Raw genomic sequence first — 23,060 nt, 5'->3', positions numbered from 1 at the left:
AGACAATCTTGTCTCCTCTCTACCCATCCAGATCGATAATTCCAACCTAACCACCAAAAGATCATTGTCATCCTCAGGGTTAAAACAGCTTTGAAGACTGATTTCCAATCTCTTAATACGTTGCTCTAACTCCTGAATAATGACATTAGTCCTACCAAAAACACTCTTGTTCCACTCTTTTAGAGCCACCTTAACTATTTTCAATTTAAAAGCCATTTTATTAAGCCCAAAACCCAAGCTCTCTTGCTTCCACACGCCCTCCACAAGACTAATAAAATCAATATGATCAGTCCAAATAAATTGAAATCTAAAGGGACTAGGACATACTTGAGAGGGTCTTCTTCCATTTGGATCACCAGCGTGGAATGATCAGACGTAGTGCGAGCTAAGACCTACCTTTGGAAAACAATTGAGAAAGTTAGAGTCAATAAAACAACGGTCTAACCTAGCCCAACTCCTTGCTAAGCTGCTTTGCCCGTTACACCATGTCATGCTTGGACCTTGGTGAAACATCTCCATTAATCCACAATTCTGAGTAAACAGGTTGAAGTCTGCCATCACTGCAAACTGACGAGGATGACCACCTCTTCTTTCAGAATCATCCTTAATGATATTGAAGTCACCACAAAGAACCCACGGAACTATACCACTGCCACTAGCCTCCAACTCCTCCCAGAGAGTCTTTCTCTCAATATGATTACATTTAGCATACACAATAGTTAGGATAAAACCATGCCCATTCTCCTCCACTTTCACTGACAAATACTGATTGGAACTAGTCAACAATTGCACATTTACCACCAAGTTCCACAAAAGCCAAATTTTACCACCAGACGCTTCATTAGTAAGATAATAATCACATTTAAATTTACTCAAGAAGCTAGGAATTTTTTCCTCCAACAAAAAAGGTTCTGCCAGGGCCAAAATATTAGGCTTGTATTTTTTAATAATCTTACACAATCTTAACTGTGAGGTGCCAACTCCCTTTAAATTCCAAAAAATGATTGGACTAATCATAGATTAAATTTAGAGGGGCGGATCACAGCCCTAGAAGAGCTCTTTTTTTTTACCATGCCAACGTTATTGCTTATCACTTCCGAGTCTTTCTTGTAGTCTTTTTGCATATCTACCTTTAACTTGTCCCTATCAACTTCATGTTCAGGTTGAATTTCTTCCAAATTAAGGTTCAGGTCCAACCCGCATTCAACACCTTCGCCCTCTTTTACCTCTAGCTCCTCATCTGCCACTGGGACCCCTACAGAGGTAACCTGCACTATGCAATCATTTGAGCTCACCCCACCCTCACCACCTGCTTGCGCTGGATGCTCAAGCCCAAAGCCATCTACCACCACTTCCTGAGTAGCAAACTCAAGACCCACAAGCAATGTATGAAGCCCATCTCCCTTCGAAACTTGCTGCACTAGTGGATCATGCAGCACACTTTGAATGTTTAAGGCTGTAGAATCATCTCTCCAAGCCAACCCATCTCCCATCTGGTCCACAGCAATAACCTCCTTACCCGTTGCATCCAACCCATCCCCCCTCAGTGTCTTTCCTTCATTTGAGGCCTGTTGTAACTCACAATCCACCTGTAGAGAGTTGCACACCACTATCTCTAACCCAGTTTCAAGACAATCGCTAACTTGTGTATTAGAAACAAGATCCACCACGTGCGATCCCTCCAACAAGCTGTCAGCAGCTTGCATTGCACCAGTCTCACCCGGAACTTCCATCGAAGGAGCAATGACCACCATAGCCAGAGAGCCTACAGGTTGTTCCTTTCCCGCATCGGACATCTCACCCTTTTTAACCCAAATCTGTCCACCCTTAGATTGAATATTCTGTTTTTCTATACCAGATCTGCATGTTTTCAAGTTGTGGCCTTGCACTTTGCATGAAAGACAGTACGCAGGAAGGGTTTCATAGCATACCTCCTATCTTCTACTACAAGTCATACCAGGACAACCAATCCAAAAATGGCTGATTGGTTCACGTGAGGCATCCACCTCTAAGCACACCCTAGCACCGTCTGCTCTGGTAGCACATGCCGTCGAATTATCTCTACGTATAAACTACCCAATCGGCGCCGTAATCTTCTTGAGCACAGATGTATGATAGAAGTTAGGTGGAAGCCCTGACAAAAACACCCACACGGGCATAGATGGTGGTTCGTTCTCTTCACTGAACTCCGGCGACCAAGCAAACGGACAATAAGGTACCCCATTAATCTTGCAAGATTCCCTAGAAAGAGCCTTGTTAAAATCCGATTCATCCGACATTCTAATGAAGACATTTCGGGGACGTTGCATAGCTGAAACCACAGGTATAGCGTTTAGTCCCCAACGACTGTGAATGAAGGATCTGATAGAGTCAAGTGAAGGCCTCTGTTTGAGAAATTTGAACACTAAGGAGAAACGAAAAGGTGATGATGTTTTATTTAATTCCTCCGCAGAAAATAGGAAACATAGTTCCCCATCGATGAGTTTCGGAGGCCTAAAAGCAAGATCCACTTTCGGAATGGATTGCAGCACTGCAAAAACAAGATCTGCAAATGAATGTGGGTGGCCAGTCGCACCTGTTAAGGCATCGGCAGCCGCCATGCAAGCTACATAAAACCAAACCCTAGCAGAGAAGAAAAGGACAAGCCATGTCAGCCCTAGCAGAGAGATTCCTTTCCTAACTCATATCTGAACAGGTGTTGTAATCTTTTAATTCATGAGGTAAAGAAGTTGCTGTCTAATTTCCTTTCTTTTGAGGTTCTTCATGTTGATAGACGTGAAAATGAGGTAGCACATCTTCTAGCTCGACATGCACGATTTGTGGATGATATACTTTTCAGTGATGGAATGAACCTCTAGATTTTATTATGAGCAGCCTAGTGGTGGATGTAGAAGGTGTTTTATGATATTACTGTTTATTTGTTGGTTTTTTATTGTGACCATGGTAGTATTATGTATTGAATTCTGTTTATTTGAATGGATGAACGAAAGCTTTTACTCTAAAAAAAAAAAAAAACTACAAAACTTTGTTGCTCTCTGTAGTGCCACAATCTTTGGCTGTAAAGGATTATTCACAAATCTCTTAGGCATACAAACAACACCCATCAACTCACCTTAGTTCCTAACCACAGTACATTCCGTTTAAAAGTGAATGGACAAAATCAGAAGATTGATAGAAAATTCAACTTATTTTTTCACTTAAAGAAATTTTGTCTATTTATTTTTCAATTAGGATGCATCAAATAAAATTTTAAACGCACAAAGAATAGTATTTAAAAAAAAAAAAACACAGCATCTAATCCATGTGATATTTCTTGGTTTTCTATTCCTTCTTTGAAATACAGTAATTTGTCCTCTCTATATGTCCAAAAAAGATATTAGTTCTTATTTTATTTTTTTAATAAGATAAATATTAAATTAAAGGTAGGGTAATCTAGAATTCCCAAGTCTTCTCATCAACGAATGCAACACCCCCACGATTGCCAAAGATGACAACGTCTGAGACTTCTCTCCAGTTGCTATCGTCTTCTCCATCGACGATCCCCATCCTCCATCCACGATTACCAACTCAATGTCCCTTTCCACCGGGCCTGACTTAGACTGGTTAGTGCTCATCTTCTCCAAGGGTGACATCAAGCTTCGAGTTTCGCTAACGAAACCCTACCCTCCATCACTCCCAATGTACCAGATTGTTCGTAGACTAACTCCTCCACACGTTGCCTCCACCAAGATCATAAAAAACCACCGCAATTCGACACATGCATTCACATCTCCTCAAAGTTCAATTCAGTGAAATTTTGAGCTTGAATTTGAGCTTAACTCTCAGTGAAAAATGGAAGATGAACTTTGCAAAAAACTCCACTTCGAATGTGACAAAAACAAGAAGAGGTTTTGAGAATTTCAAAGATTCTTCAGGCCGTTTGGTTCGAGGAATTGCTATTTATTTTTCTTTTCTTGCGTGTCTATGGCAGAGAAAAAGAAAATTAAAATGAGAAAAATGCGAGAAAGTAAGAGGAAGAGAGGAAAAAATCAGCGAGTGAGGGAGTGTTGATGAAAGCGATTGATGGATAGGTGGAAAGAAAGCTATAGAGAAATTAGCCAGCAACTTAGAGCGAAATAATAGGGCTTCATTTTCATCTCAGCATTTTCAATCTTCCTATTTCCAACTTTCAAACAAAAACCATCCAAAGCTCTGCTTCTTCTCCTACCCACGAACAAGCACAGATCTGAGACCCATGAAGACGACCCTCTTTTTTTTCTCCTACCCACGAAGACAACCACATATCTGAGATTCACGAAGACAACCCTCTGCTAATTTCATTTGGACATCCGTTGGTTTATTTCTTTGTTTTTTACTTTTTACTTTTTTGCAACTTTTTAGCTTTTCCTTTTTTTTTTTTTTTTGTTTTGTTTTTTCCTTCCACGTAAGTTTTGCCACGTACAACTGGTTGCATCCCGTTTGCACATGCCGGTTGTCAGCAACAAAAATCATTTTAGAAACAATACAAAAGCACACAAACGAAGGCAAAGAACACAACAAAACTGAAACGACGTTGTTTTTTATTAATGCTACATTGGATGCAATGTCACGGGGGTTCCCAAGGCCAGTTGCATCTATCATTTTTGTTTGTTCATTTTTCATGACAACGGTACCAAAAACACCCTCATTTTCTTTCCACTACGACAATCGCTCTCTCTCTCTCTCTCCCCGTGTTTTTGGGGGTGGTGACGAAGAAAATGGGAATCAAATTCATACTGATGGTGGACAAGCAGAGACAGACCTGTCTTGCCCAATACTATGAGTACTTCACTCTCGAAGAACGACACACTCTCGAGGGCGAAATCGTTCACAAATGTCTCGCTCGTGTCGAGCAACAGGTCTCCCTATATCTGTTTCAATTTAATTTACCTAGTCCGATCTTTTAAGATTTTTTTTTTTTTTGGCTTAATCTATGAGGTAAATGGAATTTAGTGGGCCCTAGATCAATTCCCAGATCGTACTGAATCGCTAACCTTTTGAATAAATATCTTTGTTTTCGGTCTGTGCTGGGAATTTAATTTCATGTATATGAGCTGCATGGTTGTTATTATATGTAACACTCATACAAATTGTGGTTTGGATAAAAGGAAAATTGCAAGGAAATTGATTGAGAATGGCTAAATTCGAGGTTGAAATTAGGCTCGTGACAATCAACTATCTATTTGGAATTGGTAACGTGTCAATGACGGACAGGAGTTTAAAGTTTCTAAGGGTGCATGAAGAACTTGATTCCTTGAGTGTTTTATTTAATTCCCAAATCCTGGCAACGAAACTGTTTCATGTTCTTTTGGTCTTGAATTTGATTTGATTTGTTTGTTGATAGTTATAAAATAAATAAATGCACGAGCCACAGGATGATTATATTAGCCTGCCCCCAACAAATTACAATCGAAGGCTCAAAATATCAATGGAATTGTTGAAAGTACGATTTTTTCTCTCCTGCCAAATTCTCGACATATTCCAATAGGATCTGCACCAAGTCTCATCTTTCTCGTGAGGAATGAGTGTCCTTTCTCAACTTTTAAACTCTTCTATCATAATCCAAGGCAAGATAAAGCCAATGATCATAATTCTCTTGCACAAAGGAATATAAGGATGGTCCAACATCTCACCACAATTTTTACATACACAATATTTATCCACAATGATTTTACCCAAATCAGTTGTCCATCCAAAAAAAGGCTAATGGCTAATGACTAATGTTAGTGCTTGATGCATGATTGCTGGAAAAACTTTGGATGTTGCTTATTGGAATTTCGTAGGACAGGTCTTGTTAGACATCATCAATTTTGTTGTGATTTTTCATGTCCTCTGTACAAATTTCATACCATTCCTAAAATAATCATGCCTAGGAGTATGGGTTAGTTAAAATATCATGTCTAGGAGTTGGTTTTTTGCCCAATTGATCACTTTCTGGCTTTCTGCTTTCTTCTGGTCATGTTTTATCTCGATTACTAATTCTATTAGCTCTTCTTTAGGTTCGGTTCAACCCAGAATCTGCATCTAGACAATGTTAACACAACCAGACATTTCTTGTTGTTGTTGCTTATCCATTTTCTTTTATGATGACAGTGTTCTTTTGTTGAGCATCGGAACTAAAAAATTGTTTACAGGCGCTATGCATCATTATTTTTCCTGGTTGGAGTTGACAATGATGAAGTAAGTTTCTCTGTTTAATCTACATCTTGAGATAATGTTTGCATTATGAAACTTTTGTGGTCACAAAATGAAATTTTATGTGAACCATGCCAATCAAAGAATATGGATTTTCCTCGAGACATTTCTCTTTGCCTACAAACTTTCAGTTCAAGAACATTTTGCATAGTACTTCTAATGTGATGTGCCTCTAAAGCTCAAGAGTGTTAGTTTATATGCAATGTCAATGTTACTGACATGCTTTGATTGGATATAGAATTTTCAACTCCATGTGGAGGAAGGAGATAGGGAAAGTTCGTTGTTATGATAGGTCTTGGTGAAGATAGATGAGTTAATTGTGAAGTTATCCCACTAAAATCCCTTCTTTATGTGTTCAAATTCAACTAAAAACTTTGTCAAATACATCATTAGAAAATTCTGATTTTAAACTTTTGCCTAGATGTCTGCAAGGATGCATTTCTTGATATTCATTCCCCTTTGTGTTATGCATGCTGTAGAATGAACTTGCAATTTTGGAGTTCATCCATCTTTTCGTTGAAACAATGGACCAACATTTTGGAAACGTGGTAAGTCTGAGTTCAGTAATATCTTACCTATATTGTTTTTTATTTCCCATGTCCTGAACTCAGTTTTCCATCTTTACCTTCAAAGAAGTTAATTTGGTTTTTCCTACTTTCCACACAAATTTGCAGTGTTAGCTAGACATTATGTTACATTTAGAGAAGACACATTTTATGCTGGAGGAAATGGTCATGAATGGGTGTATTGTTGAGACAAGCAAGTCAAACATTTTGACACCAATACAACTACAATATTTCTATGCACAGTCGTCTTACGTAGACGACGTGCAGTCAGCTGACGTGGCGTCATGCCACGTCAGTAGTTAAAAAAAAAAAAACACGAAACGAAACGAAGCGAAGCGGAGACCCAAATTCATTTCGCTTCCCGCTCGTCTTGTTCGTGCGAGCACGGCGATTTGGAGAAACATTGTGCATTGTCCGAGTTTGGTCTGCAGATTGAAACTCAGAGAACGTCGGTGGGTGCGTTGGGCTGGGTCAAGGCCGGTCTGCGTTGGGCTGGGTCAGGTTCGTGGGCTTCGTTTGGGTCAAGTTCGTGGGCTTCGTTTGGGTCAGGTTCGTGGGATTCGGCAGGTCAGGTTCGTGGGCCATCAGCTCGGGTCAGCTTAGTGGGCCAGCGTTTCGGGTCAACGACGTGGGTCGGTTTCATGGGTCATCTTCGTCCCCATACTGTCGCACTGTGGGTCATCTTCATCTCTTCTTTGATCTGAAATTTTAACTTTGCATTTGATTAAATGTTGTGGTCACTGATAAACAATGAAGCATGTTGTGATTTGCTTGTTTTTTTTCTTCCACTGCTATTGTTGATTTAGGTGGTTTTTTTCTTCCACAGATTAGTTGTTTTGTTCCACACATGTTATGATTTAGTTGGTTTTTTCTGTTGTGATTTAGTTAGTTTTTTCCTTACACAGCCTGTTGTGATTTAGATTTGATATTGTTAAATTCAAAATTTTTGCGTTGCATAGAGTTGTTTACGTGGAAATTTGTTTGCTGAAAAATTAATTTAGTGGTTAAATATTGATATTGTGGTTTAATTATTATGGTTTAGTTGTCGTTAAATATACAAAATGTTTGGAATGATCTTTAAACAATGATCTTGGGTGCTAGATTATTATTTTGTTCCCTCATGTACGTTAGTTAAATTTGAATTGTTCTGAAAAAACAACCGGTGGATGATTTAGTTGAGAAGAAAGGCATCAATCATCTCTGGCATGTGTAAACAGTATTTGATGCTAAGCAAATTTTTATCAGTTTTTTTTTCTTAAAAGCAGTATGTACAATATTAGTCTTCTAGTTGATTGAAGTAATTTTCTTGATAACTTATCAAAGACTGACCTTGGAGAGTGAACAACTTGTATAGGGCATGGGAAAAGGAGAAGAACACCCATTTTCGCGTACACCATCTAGCTCAAATCCGTCAAACTCAGTATGTTGTTTCATAATTAAGAAAATTAATTGCAGCTCAATGTTTAACATTATAATTATTAATATTATTATTATTTTGTTAGGACATCCCTCAAACTCGTATACTAAACTATCAAAATTACATGCACGGTTATTTAGGACCAATGCCTGCATGGTCACCAGCTTTCTTGCCATATCTAGATGGAACCAAGAATCCAAGCAACATTCAGGTGATTTTTCAACTCCTTTATTGTTTTTTAGTTATAAGATAATAATTTTTGAAACAAATTAAATGTTTTAGTTTTTTTGTTTTAAGCTAAATGTTGGTTACCCATTTCAATTTGGGATGGGACCTCCGAGGCCATTTATCGGTACAAGCTCTGGAACGAGCGCAAGAGTTGGTGAAGAAGATAAACCCGATTGTCTGCAAACTGAAGTGCCATGTAATTCTGTTAGAGTAGATGAAGAAATTTTGTTGGATAGACCAGATGAATGGGAAACTGACATGGCACTACCGGTACACCAACTGACCATGGCACTACTGGTACACCACAGGTAGTGCCATCGTCGGACGGTGATGATATCGTTGAGGAACCAAAGTCGGGGATGGAGTTCAATTCATTTGAAGAGTTGTTTAGCTATTATAAACATTATGGTAAAAAATGTGGGTTTGGGGTGATGACACAAAGGAGTGAGAGGTTAGAGGATCAGAGTGTCAGATATGTCACCCTTGGTTGTGCACGGGGAGGGAAGGCCTGAAATAAGAGTTCCAATCTAGCCAACCCACGTCCGACGGGAAAAACGAACTGTAAGGCAATGATTAATGCCTTAAGAGTTGAGGGAAAGATGCGGTTGACAACAGTCCATAATTCACATAATCACAGTCTCAGCCCAATGAAATCCCGCTTCTTTCGATGTAACAGAGAAGTGAGTGACTTTGTTAAAAGGGTCCTAGACACAAACGATTTAGCTAGGATCCGATTGAATAAGAGTTACGGATCTCTTGTCGTTGGCACATGTGGCTTTGAGAACCTTCCATTTTTGGAAAATGATTGTCGCAATTACATCGACAAAGCACGACATCTACGACTTGGCGCAGGTGGTGCTGGAGCACTTCAAGATTATTTTATGAGGATGCAGTACAAGAATAACGGATTTTTTGCATTGATGGATTTAGACGATGAAGGAAGGTTAAAAAATATTTTTTGGGCAGATCCAAGTAGTCGAGCGGCCTACCAATATTTTGGTGACGTAGTTACATTTGACACCACATACCTGACGAATAGGTATAGGATGCCATTTGCACCATTTGTTGGTGTAAACCATCACGGACAGTCGATTCTTTTGGGAGCTGGGTTAATTTCTAGTGAGGATACGGAGACCTTTACATGGTTATTTCAAACCTGGTTGCAGTGTATGGATGGTATAGCTCAAAAGGCTATTATTACTGATCAAGGCAGAGCAATGAAAAATGCAATTGCTACTGTCTTTCCAGAAACTCGACATAGATTATGCCTATAGCATATACTGAAGAAAGTCCCTAAGAAGCTTGGGTCATATGCTGCATATAGAAGTGGGCTGAAAACTTGACTAATGAAATGTGTGTACGACACACAAACTATTGAGGAGTTTGAGAAATGTTGGGCCGAGTTTATTAACACATATGACTTACATGAGAATCCATGGTTGAAAAGTTTATATGCGGAGCGTGAGCATTGGGTACCGATTTTCCTAAAAGACCACTTTTGGGCTGGAATGAGTACAACCCAACGCAGCGAGAGTATGAATGCTTTTTTTTACGGTTATATTCATTCAAAAACAAATTTGAAGGAGTTTGTCGACCAGTTTAACAATGCGCTGAAAAAGAAAATTGAGAATGAAAATCATGCGGAATTCCAATCATTTAGCCAGGTCATTCCCTGTGTATCGAGATCTCCAATCGAAAAGAAATTCCAAGAGTTGTATACTAACGCTAAATTTAGAGAGGTGCAGCAGCAAGTAATAGGTGTGCTTGATTTGGATCCATCTCTACTTACATCGGATGGTGTAATGAAGAGTTATTTGGTAGAAGATGAAGTTCGTATTGAGAAGTTCAGTAAAATGGTTACATATTCAGTGGACTTTCATGAAGAAGACTGCAATGCTAAGTGTTTATGTGGGTTATTTCAGATGAGGGGGATACTGTGTAGGCATATTTTGGCCGTATTCAAATCTAACGATATAAAATCATTGTCAAACCAGTACATTTTAGACCCGTGGAGAAAGGACATCAAGAGGCGATACATGTTAATCCGCAGTAGCTATGACACAGGGAATCAGAGGCCTAATGGTAATAGATATTCAATTTTGTTGAATATGTGTTATGGGATGATTACATATGCGGCGGATTCTAATGAGCAATTCGAAGATGCAAAGAAGAAAATAAATGAAATGACTGAATGTTATCGCGAGCAAACACGCAACAGATCTTTGACCCACACAGGTTCGAATGTGATGATTTTTAAAGTCTATTATCTTGTTTAGTTCTTTATAAATACTTAATTCCTACTTATGAAGGAAGGAAAAAAATTACTTAATTTCTGTTGTTTCCCATATGTCATATTTAAACAGTTCTTTGCCCATAACAGATTCGAATGCTGGTTATATGACACGGGACACAACTGTAGTTGCTGGTTCACAACAAGTCAAGAATCCACTTGTTGTCAGAGGGAAAGGAAGACCCCTATCTCTGAGGAGAGCATCCAGGATAGAGACAAACATACGAAAGGTTAAAGCCAAACAGAAGAAAGCCCAAGTCAGAGGGAAAGCCAAACAGGTGAATGTTTTAACATTGGGAGAATTAAAAATAACCGTTCAATTCCTTTAACGTGTGAATGTCTTGTAGTTTTATAATGTAAACTTAGAAAAAGTTTTTTTAATTGTTACGTTATTTATTAAGGAGATGAGAGTTCCAATGTTGGAGATACACTAGTCATTAGCACGCGTAGGAATTTATTTGGGCAATCAGAAGTGGATATCACCAATCCTGAACAAGTGCAGGTATCAGAAATACATCTATTTATAAGCGAAATAATGATTTTGCCTCAGTTCAAATGGTAACTTTTCATCCCTTCACAATTTACTAAGTATTTTATTGTTTATAAACAGACTGTTATAGACAGCTCGGTAATTCACAGTAGTGGAATCCAACACCAAGAAACAGTGATGGGTAGCCAAGAAAGTGTAATGTTTCTAAACTTAACACAATTTAATTTTAATATTTAAATGACATTAATATTTTCATATTAATCGTAACATATTTTTTTGGGGTCGATGGCACACGACCGGACCGCATTTTGATCCACCCTCCAAAGAGCAAGTCAGAACTATGATGCAGGTACATTCCCATTCAGAACTAAGAGTAAGACCTTTTTTCACAATGCAAGGTTTTCATTGATTGTTGTTTCCCATTTCAAACTAAATTCCGTTGCAAGCTCTTGTGAATAGTAGAACAAGATTCTAATGGCTCATGATAATTAATGACCATTTTCTTCTATATATATATATATATTAGTAGCATTCGAATGCAATAGTTGATATCATGATCTCTAATATGATAGTACTTTGAATTCTTTAAAGTTATCATTGCTCGGAAATCATTCTGCATTCCTATAGTTAAAGTCATGATTTTTTACAGGTCTCAATCTTAATGATCAAATTAGTACTTCCAACATCAGGCCTTTTGTGCAAGTATGTGAGTAACCTGCTTCCTGTTACATTAAGTTGATCAAATTGATACTCCAAGTTGATCAATTCATGTTCTGTACAACTTAGCCTCACTTTTTGGTGCTAAAAAGTCAATAATATTATTTTATGATGATAAATGGCTTGATTACAGGAAGCCCTCGATAGTATTGAGTTTGCTAGACGTGATCCTAATTCTAGATGGGGTTCTATGCAAGCTGCAATGGGACATCCAAAACCTTTTGACTTGAGACATGTTGCTCTTGGGAATGATGATTGCGGGAATAAGAAAAATCAAGGTTTACCATTTATGTATGCTAAGTGGCATTGACTTGTATTTATTTTGTAAGTATTTTGTAAGAAGGAAGGTATAAATGTATTGTTGTAGGTTTTTGTAATTATCTTGTAAGTAGGAAGGTTGGTGGTTAAAAGACTTTGTAATTTTGTTATATTCACATAGCTTCAAAAGTGATGCTATTTCACGGTTATTTTTGGAAGGGTGTGCAGATTTTATTGTTACTTATATTAATATTAGTAGTGATACAACAGGTTTGAGTAAGTCCCTAATTGCCATGCCCGAACTTGCCATGCTACAGGTTTCAAAGACAAATGGTCAATTGGATGGCTTCTTTAGTTGTTGGCCAACCAATGCAGGTGGCTTTTTCACGTACATACAATTCAGATGGCTTTTTCAATTAAATAACTTATAAGGCCTTATATTAATTATACAAATCTAATTATACAAATTAAATAACTTATAACACCTTAAATAACACTTAACTAATAATTCAGTTTTGTAATAACACTTCAACTCAAGATTTATAGCACTAAATAACTAATAACTTATAACACTAAATAACTAATAACACTTAACCTACAACTTCCGAATAAGATGTAACATAAACCACTATCAAATGTATAAATAGCAAAAAATAACTACAAAAACACCAAAGTACATCCGAGATAACGTGCGTGAACGCCTTAGGGTAGCTTCTCTCTCAAAAAGCACCGACTCCTTTTTCCGGACCTCCTCAGATATACTATATAGCACCATCTCTATCTTCTTGATGTCATCCACTATCTTAAGGAGCTCAGTTACTTTATTTTCGATATCGCTAAGTCTCTTTTGGAGCTCTTCCTTGGTTTTCCTTGACACTTCTTTTTTTTTTCTTCTAGCTCTATGTCTTGCTCACTATCTGCCCACTTGAAATAATTACAGTGTGGTAATCCCCGATATTTGCACAGAAAAATAATTCAAATGTTAGACGTACGTAATATTAATCAATTCATTAAACTTATATAAAAAATCAAGTCCTGTAGATACCTTCGTGTTGTACTTTGGACACCCTAAGAAGGATTGTCCAGGATTTGCCTTAGTATTTGAGTATCTCAAATTAGCTTCAACGTCACAGAAGCACAAGGGCGATGTCAAAGTACGTTTGCCAACAGATGAAGAAGACACAACATTCTAACATGAACCAGAATCACAAATGAAAGGCACACATATCAAAAGACACACATAAAGGGAAGCACTAAAAAAAAAAAAAAGCACGACGCATAGTAAGAATGAACTAGCAGTCACGTCCAACAGTAAAATGAACTGATGGTTGATTGACTAGCATGATCCATGTATTAATCCAACCAGATCGAACAAAAAGGATCAAATCAACAAGATATATATTATGCATCTCATTTACTTATAAAAAATATATATATATATATATTATGCATCTCATTTATATTATTTTTTCTCACCTTTTTAGCAAGAGTACTGTTTAATGATTTGCATAACTTAGCGACCAAGCTGATGAGAACAATCTTTAATTTGATGATCATAATCAGCATGCATGCATGTAGTCTTGTACAATTATTAGCAAACATACATGCATGTCAGGAATCTCAAGACATTCATTGCATTTAGGGCTAGCTCATGATCATCAGTACCTACTTTCTTTCATATATAATTAAAGTTACTCATATATATATATATATATATATATATATATATATATATATATATATATATATATACTAGTTAGGGCAACGTGCGCTGCACGTGTGCCCAGTTGTCTACTATTAAATACTGTGAGATGTATAATAGATAATAAAATATGATCAACTTCAGATAGAATTATCGTGTAAAGCAAATCATCATATTATCACAAGCAGTATATGAGTAAGGATTTTTGACTAATTTCCATTTTTATCTCATATTATAAACCATAATATCAATGATTATATCCAATAGTGAGAATTTTGGATCTTGTTAGGCAGCAAACTCAAGAATTGAATGCACTTAAATGAAATGTAATATCTATAAGCAAATTAAGATTATTTTTTTTATTAAAAATAAAATATTGTTTGGTTAAGCTTACCAAAATCTCTTGTTTAAAAGGTTAATGTTTCTATAATATTAAAAAGTAATATTTTAACAATATTTTATTTAACTTTTCATTTTCAATTCAACTAATCTCATCTCAATTAGGATCTAACCTATCAAAAAAAAAAATCTCAGTATCCAAACTCACCTAATCGGCAAAAGAGAAAAAACATAAGAGAACCGAATTTGATGAGAAAAACAGAAAAAAAGTGAGAGAGAAATTGATAAGAACACTGTTCATCCCTTACTTATTTTCAAATAAAAGTCTATTTGAAAATAGATTTTATTCCAAAATTTTCATATCATATCCTATCTCTTTTTTAAACATAACTGAAATACAAAACTTTTAAAATAATCATTATAACTTTCTCAAAATTTCAAATTTCAAATAAAATATAATTTATCTTTTTAAATTTCAAAACAAAAACAATATTATAAAATTATAATCTAAGTGTCTTATAATATTTAAATTTTATAATATTTTTTATTTAACTCTTTCTCTCTTTCAATTATTTTTTATAAAATTTCATCTCATCTAACTCCCTCCAATAGTGTAATTAATTTCAAGTTAATTAATAAACTATTCAGTTTATCCAGAAATGAAAAAAAAATATTTAAGTTTATTTTTTAATAAATCATTAAACAAAAATCATTAATAAAAGGAAAAAAATAGTTTATACTGAAATGTAACAATTAAATTCAATATTTACATAATTTAAAATTAAAGGAAATAAAACACAATAAAAGACAATGAAGACACAGCCGCCCCTATAAAAACAATTAAATTAAAAAAAATTAAAATTAATTTAAAAAAAAAAAATCGAGAGCCGCGGCCTGGATTCGTCGTGGCGGTTAACAGCAGCACGATAGGAGTTGATATTGGAAGGGGAGGAACGCCGGACGGAGGGGAAGAGAATGGATGGGGCAGTGTTAGCCGCGCCGGCGTGCGGCGGCGCACTGGAGGCGACGAAGAATCGGACGGGCCGCGGCTTGGATTCACTCGTGGCAGTCAACGACGGCACAAGAGGGGCTGAGATTGGAAGGGAATGGACGCCGGTCGGAGGGGAAGAGAATGAGAGCGGCGGTGTCGAGTACGACAGCGTGCGACGGCGCACCATAGCAGATGAAGAAACGGACGGGGGAGAGGGGAGGAGGGGCTCGCGCGCTGGAGAACCAGGGGTAAAATGGAAAGAATGTCAGTGGCAAAATCGAGATTTTGGAATAAAAGTAAGGGTAAAATTGGAAAAAAAATGTTAGACGAAAATACTGTTACAAACCTCTTCGCGCTTTATATATAAGTAGATATGTATCATGTTTTTATTTCTAATTCACATGCACCAATAATAAAATAATATTAAGTGCGTTGTAGCATCTTAAAATTCATGTCTTTGAATTGGAAATTAATCAAATATGTTGATCGAAATATGCATTCATGCATGGAGGCCAATCATGCATGAATTTCTAAAAATATCATTATATTATATATGAGTACTACTTGAATGAATAATTTGTAAAGACCCATACGTCCTATCAAGAATTGTCATTATCATTATTAATTTTCTTATCAAGGGATATAAGTAATAATTTCCTTGAATTTCGAAGTCTAATGTGTCCTACCATGCATGCATATAGACCAAAGAAATTAATGTTTTCTTAAATCAATGACTCCAATACATACATGAAATCCAACTACCACAACAAATTCTAAATATCATGAGAAGCGTAATAAAATATGATCTTAGAACAACAAGAGAAAGAAATTAAACATTAATTACTCCAACAAGCAGGAAGAACTAAAGACCCAAAATAACATCTCTTAGTATTAAAAAAAAGTTGGTGGATATATCCATGGCAAGGATGCTATCTAACGGTCCTATAGACCATTGAGCCAAATCTCATACTCTCCTTACAAGTCATCTTGCACAGAGCTTGAAACTTCTCAAACGTTCAAGTGGACAAGTTAAGAGCATAACTTGAGATGTTTACCCTATCATGTGTAACTATAGTGCCCATCACATGCAGTGTCTTACCACAAAGCCAATAACAAGAAACATATTAAGTTTGCACCAACTGTGAGCAATCTATAACACCAGTCAGCATTGCATGAATAAATGTCATGCTCTATCCAAAAAAACATACCAAACTCTTACTTAATTTTTTGATATTTGCCAAATAGGATTTTTCTAAACTAAAAACTCGATTAAAAAAAAAAAAACATAATACAAAAGGAATTAAAATGATGTGTACTTGCCTTCAACCTGAACCGGATAAGGGCGACTCTCTTCCGTCTTCCTTAATGAGCTGGGTCACGGCTAGGATTTCAGGATGAGGGAAAGGGGTTGATTAGGGTTAGGGTTAGGGTTGGCTGGGTTAGGGCTAGGGTTTTGGGATTAGGGATATTGGCTGGGGTTAGGGTTTCGAGATGAAGGGGATGGGCTGGGTTTGGGTTAGGGTTAGGAGGGAGGGAGGGAGGAAGGAAGGAATCAGAGTGGAAGGGCTTCGCCTCACCGCGTCGCAACACAGAGACGAATGGGCTAGAGTGGAATGCAAACCCGATGGGCTTCTGGAGCTAGATCTTCGCCTCGCTGCACCGCGCCACGACACAGAGACGATGTGCTAGAATGGAAGGGCACCGGTGGGCTTCGACTGGTGGGGTGAGAAACAGAGAGGAAGGGCTGCGGTGGGCTTCGACTGGTGGGTGAGAAACAGAGAGGTTCACGGAGAGAGGAAGGGGGATTGGATCGAAGACTCGAAACACGGAGAAGGAGGGAGAAATGGGGGAATGGGGGGAAATGGAAATGGCAAACGGTGAAAACGTGGAAAATTGAAAACGACACCGTTTTCAATTTTCCACGTCAGCCATTTGCATGGCGACTGCACGAGCCCGCTTGCATCTAGAGTTTTTGATACAACTAATGGAGAAAGCATGATGAAAATTTACTGGTTAGGCGCTAAAGATTTCCTACTTGTGTTGTTGCCTATGAAAGGATTGCAAAAATCCAACGTAAACCAAGCTTCTTAATTCTGGTGTTTGGCATCATTTTCTTGTACTGACCACATGCTAGTTGCTGGATCAATTTAGGAGTGCCTCCAAGCCTTTTCATTCAGTTTACTACTACGTAAACTAGGACTTTGAGATGGGTGTTGTTCCCTATTGTGCTCAAGAATCATTGCTTGATTGAGCCCGAGGGCCGAGTGTCAGTTGCCAATGTCCCCCGCTGCTTAATGATTATGGTGTCGATGACTCCAGGCATATATAAAAGCTTGTGATTTCAAATATCATTTTTATTTATTTATTTTTTTAAATCTGTATCTGAGTTGATCCAAATTGTTTCTTATTCTAAGATTGAGCCTGGCCAATAAATCGATGTATTAGGCCACTATTGATTGATTCATCTTCATCTGATCTTTTTAGTTTTCTTCTGGTTGGTAAAGACATAGCCAGAATGGTTGTACAGGAGAGAGACCTAACTGATATTGACATTTATGAAACCAAAAAAAAAATTAAAAAAAAAAAATTGTAATAGTTTCAATTTCCAATATTCCAAGTGGAAGGATTGCTTTTCTGTCGCCCTCAGAATAATTCAACCCGAAACAACGGTGGTGGTTAAATGGCGGCAGGCCTCCCATTCTTTCTAGGGTCACTTACAGCAGTGAGGATACCACGGAATATGTTGGCAATAGAATCTCCTCCATGTTTCCTACCACCCATGTTGTTGATGGGGTTTTGCAGAGTTTGAACAACCAACTGGACGATGGCTCCCCCTGCTATGGCGTTCAGTTGATGACCCCTCTCTTTCAAGTAACTCTTTCTTTCATCTGGAAGCTCAATGTGATCCCCATCAATCACAGTCCAGTTTTCATACAAAATCACATTTGGTACTAGCTGCATAGGATGAAGAATGAATCAGATAATTGTTTGTTGAATTACACAAGTTTTACTTATGCATAGAAACATGTCAGGATGAAACCTTGTGGTAGATTCTTGGGTTCTGAATTGCAGCTAAGGGTTCCATTCCCAAGATAAAATGGTTGAGAAAAACCTGGATTACTGCTGGAATTATGTATATTCCACCACTACCACCAATGACCCCTGCCAGCTGGTTATCCTGCCAGGATAAGATACAAAGATAAGTGCAAAAGATACAATCTAATGTAGAAAAAAGTTGTCTTCTTGATGACACTTTTGGCATGGGATCAGTCATGAGAGGGCAGACAATTAGAATATTCAGAGTGGAGTACAGAGTTGCAATCAGTTTCAGGGGAAAAAAAAAAAGCTTCGAGGGAAACAACCTTTTGAGCTGTTCTATTTATTTACCTTGACAACAATGATCGGAGTCATCGATGATAAGGGTCTCTTATTCGGTTTGATATAATTTGTTGGAGCAGGAGGAAGTTTGTCCGGTGTGATCTCGGTGGGCATCGAGAAGTCATCCATCTCATTATTCAACAGAATCCCAGTAGCAAGGGAGATCACCCCAGCTCCAAAGGGATAATTTACTGTGGTGGTCATTGATACTGCATTTCTATCTGCATCTACAATGCAGAAATGACTGGTGCCGTGATCTCTCAGCTGACTCCACCTGCAATTTATGGTATAAAACTGGAGAATAATGATTATAGAGAACTCAATATTAGCAGTATTGTCGACTAGTGAGGCAAATGTATCAAACCTGCTCATATAATATTCTGGAGGGAAAGTAGTGTTGTCAAATATCTTTTGCTGAATTTCCTTCGCAAAAGATGGCGAGAGCATTTCAGATACATATTTACTTACGTCAACAAAGTTTGGGTCACCCAGGTTCATTCGGACAGCAAACATGTGTTTCAGTGCCTCGACCAGGCGATGTAGACCGAGACTTCCCCTTACAGCATTTGAATTTCCATAGCTGTCCAAGATGTTCAAAACCTGTTTTTACCAAAGATTTTAAATTTACCATGCATATGCAAATATCCATATCTATAATTCTATATACTGAAACACAACATTTCTCTTTCAAAAGTAGCTTCTTGAACAGTTCAATCTACCAATGACCTAGAATCCTGGTACTAGAGTACTATAATTATGAAGGTAAAGGTCAAGACCTCAAGGGATCTTTCATTTCTTTAGTTATTCACGACACCTGAATGGTTAAGTTCCAGTAAGGCATCCAATTTCGTAGTGAAAAACTTAGATAAGAACAAGAGGAAAAGCAAATTACTCACCAGAGAAAGGCCGACTGTTCCACTTGAAGGTGGCGGCATTCCAACTATGGTGTAGCCCAAAACATCCGCCGCCATTGCATCTGTTACATCCACTTTATAACTCCTTAAATCCTCCATTGTCAAAATCCCACCTGCCTCTCTCACATCCTTTACTAACTTCTCACCAACGGTTCCATTGTAGAAAACTTGTGGCCCCTGCTCTGCCACTGCCTCTAAGCTGCGGCCAAGTTCTATATTGTAGCATGCATCCCCTGCCTGCAACAGCTTTCCATTTGGTGCAAATACCTGTCGTAAACCTGGATCGTTCATGATCACCTTTGCAACCTTAGTCATGTGTTGTCTGAGATAAGGAGAAATCACAAATCCATCTTTTGCAAGTTTGATGGCGGGTTGGAATAATGTCCTCCAAGCCAAACGCCCATGTTGTAACCAAGCTTGGTGAAGGCCAGCTATCTCGCCAGGAACTCCCATTGCGAGTGCACCAGCAACTTTGGATTTGGGATTATTCTCATACATGTTCTGTTTTTCGCATTCACATGTTTGTACAATAAGCAAAAGACAAATTGATGTCAAACTTTATGGGAGACAATAGTCAAATTTGAACACATCCCTACCATCCAATGAATCCAATCTAAAAGGTCTGTGATGGATGCACTAGGTTGATGTGAAACTGTTTGATCAATCTGACTTAAATGATGCAAACATCTTTTATAGATTAGACTTGTTTAATTTTGGGGGTCCATAATTTTAGCTGAAGGAGAGAATTGTGAACCTGTGAAGCTGCTAATGGAGCAGTTTCCCTCATGTCAAAAGCTTGGGTTTTTGAAGTTGAGGAAGACCGGACAATCATGAAAGCTCCACCTCCTATCCCACTGGCCATCGGATAAACAACACCAAGGCACAGTGCAGTTGCCACTGCAGCATCAACAGCATGCCCACCCTGTCGAAGCATGGCTGCACCAATTTCCGAGCATCGGCCATCATCAGCAGCAACAACACCCTGATCTGACTCAATAATGTCATCATCAGCTACTCCAATTCTCTTATCATATCTGTTTCCTCCTCTTTGTTTCCAAGATTTTAAGTCGCCGCCACTGAGAACAAGGCCTACAGCTGAAATACAAACAGTATCCGCATATAATTAAATCTAGCTCGCTCCTATGGCCATAAATTGCCAAAAGCAAAGAAAAGATTATACCAGAGAGGATAGCGTATGGAACAGGACAGCCACCATTAAATGTGAATCATAGATCCGAATATATAATTATCATGAACCATATATGGTAATCTTATTGTTTTTGTCGATTATTTGGTCAGTCATGATAACAAATAAGATGTTTCCTTATGAAACTACGCCTGAGGTGGCCTATACATAAATTCCAGGCTTGGGCTCAACCCCGAAATGGAAGGAGAGAAAAAGAAAAGGAGGAAATTTATGAGACTGGAATTACATATTTGGATTGCTCCAAAATTCAAATTTAGCCAGAGTCTGGTGATTAACTGATTGGTGGCAAGTCCAGGTTTTGAGCAAAACTAAAATCATCCGAAATTCCAAATTTAGGCCATGATTCGAAGATCAAATTGTTTCTCTTGAGCCTTGACCACCCCTGAAAAACATGGTGCTCAAAAGTAAAGCCACTGGTTCAGGGGCCAAGAACAGTAGCTCTTTTTTAAAAAAAAAAAACTGGTGTCGGAGTTCTCATGTATATTGAACATGAAACTCTTTCAGATTGAGGGTTTGTGACAAAACCAGAACTAAAGAAAATAGATAAGCCCAGTAGAAAGGAGAAGAGAAACTGACTTGTAATGGTTATAAATGCAAGAAGGAAGAACATAGCCTTGCCCCAACTCTTCTTCTTATAATTGACAAACCCATGATTGCCCAGAAGTGGAGCTTCCATGTCTTGATTCCCCGTCACTCCAGCTCTCAGGGATACAGAAAGAGAACAGGTAGGTAGGTGGAATGTCAGAAGCGCTGGAAGAATTTTGTCGTTGTTTATAAAATAAAAAAAACTTCATACGACACACATGCATATATAATATATATATGTGTGTATATATATATATATATATATATATATATATAATGTCCTGCTCCAGTATACACTTAAAACGGTTGTTTTATTTTTCCTTTATACTAGTGCGATCGGCCTCAGGGATGAAATACGGGTAGTATTTGGTCAGGTTCGCGGCCAAATTCAGAGTGTAATTGGCTTTGTCACAGTGGGTACGAGGAGCAATTAGTTGCAGCCACGTGGGCTGTGACGGCTAACGGCTGTCTGGTTTTGCATCTGCACATTATTATTAGAAAGGAGTAATTCTACGTACGTTTGTGCAACGGTAGTAATTATTTTGAAAAAAATAATAAAATATAAAATTTATTTGAAAAATATTAATTTTTTAATAATAGACCTTACTCTTTTTTAAAATAATTATACAGTATTTATGCACTACGTACATACAATCGTGATTTGTATAATTATCGAATAATCGTTTTTGAAAAAAATAAATAAAATATAGGATCTACTTGAAAAATAATAATTTTTTAATAGTAAATTTGACTCTTTTTTAAAATTTAATTTTACAATCTGACGTATCGCATCAAATTATATTAATTAATAAATTTATTTTCATAAATCAGTTGCGGTTAAACCATTTTTCTCACAAACCAATCAAAATACTTTTACTCCATTCGGTTAAAAGCACTAATTAATGTGAGCAACTTCTGTTGTTATTATTATTTATTTATTTATTTTTGACCGAATTTGCATGTACGTGGCGTATTATTTTGAAGTGTCTAACTTGGCTTCTTAAAGCTTGAGCAGTGACATTTTATTTTAGTGCCCAACATGGTCAGCGGAATTTTATGTTACTTTGAAGAATCAGAAATCTAGAGACAAATATCGTTAGCCATGACGTTGTTATCTTCGTCTCTCTTTTTTTCCCCTTCTCTCGTTTCACAGTAATTATGGACTGAGAATATTGAAGATTCCATTCCATTCCATTAGAACAATAGGGATAGGATCAGATTCTTTTTTCTTTTTTTCTTTTAAATTAAATAAAAACGCATTCGAATGAATTAATAATAAGCCTTTATTTAAATATTTCAATTAGAAGAAGCTCTTCGCATCATAGATTAAATGACACTTATTTATAGCGTAGAAAGTTGACATCTTTGAACCCAGACAAAAAATAACTATTATTTTTTAATAATAGATCCTATTCTTTTTCAAAGCGATTACACGATACTTGCACACTTCATGATTACATATAGCATTACTCTTTCTTAGAAAAAATAAAAGGAGAAATTCAAAAGTGCAAAATGCCTAAGTAAAAGAAAATTTATATTTACCAAGTTTGATTTGTGTTATAAAAGAAGTTTTAAATTAAATATTATCAAAAATCAAATCTGTGAATATGAAATATTATAATTTTTTTGTATAGACTTAAATTAGAAGCATCAAATACTCTAATTAGAATAATAAAAATAAGTCACGTGTTAAAAGTGAATGAATGGACAAATAATCTTTATACAACTGCGGAAAGAAGGCCAGCTAATAGTAGATGCCAAAGTT

At 37.2% G+C, this 23,060-nt stretch overlaps 2 protein-coding genes across 2 annotated transcripts in view; one reads left to right on the top strand and one right to left on the bottom strand.

The window, feature by feature from the left end:
• LOC109009972 (deoxyhypusine synthase) overlaps positions 1-23,060 on the top strand; it is an 871,604-nt gene that overhangs the window by 507,233 nt on the left and 341,311 nt on the right. The window lies entirely within an intron of this gene.
• On the bottom strand, positions 17,658-21,506 carry LOC109010233 (glutathione hydrolase 3-like). The gene is made up of 7 exons (XM_018991006.2): positions 21,287-21,506; positions 20,258-20,598; positions 19,486-20,004; positions 18,954-19,189; positions 18,599-18,863; positions 18,252-18,389; positions 17,658-18,166 (listed from the first exon to the last, which is right to left on the bottom strand). Exons 1-7 carry the CDS (start codon positions 21,384-21,386, stop codon positions 17,888-17,890), a joined length of 1,878 nt encoding a protein of 625 aa, XP_018846551.1. The 5' UTR covers positions 21,387-21,506; the 3' UTR covers positions 17,658-17,887.

The sequence above is a fragment of the Juglans regia genome, chromosome 1 (genome assembly GCF_001411555.2).
Source record: "Juglans regia cultivar Chandler chromosome 1, Walnut 2.0, whole genome shotgun sequence".
In the NCBI taxonomy this organism is placed as follows: domain Eukaryota; kingdom Viridiplantae; phylum Streptophyta; class Magnoliopsida; order Fagales; family Juglandaceae; genus Juglans; species Juglans regia.
Note: the sequence above shows the minus strand (reverse complement) of the source record. Positions and strands in the feature narration are given on the sequence as shown.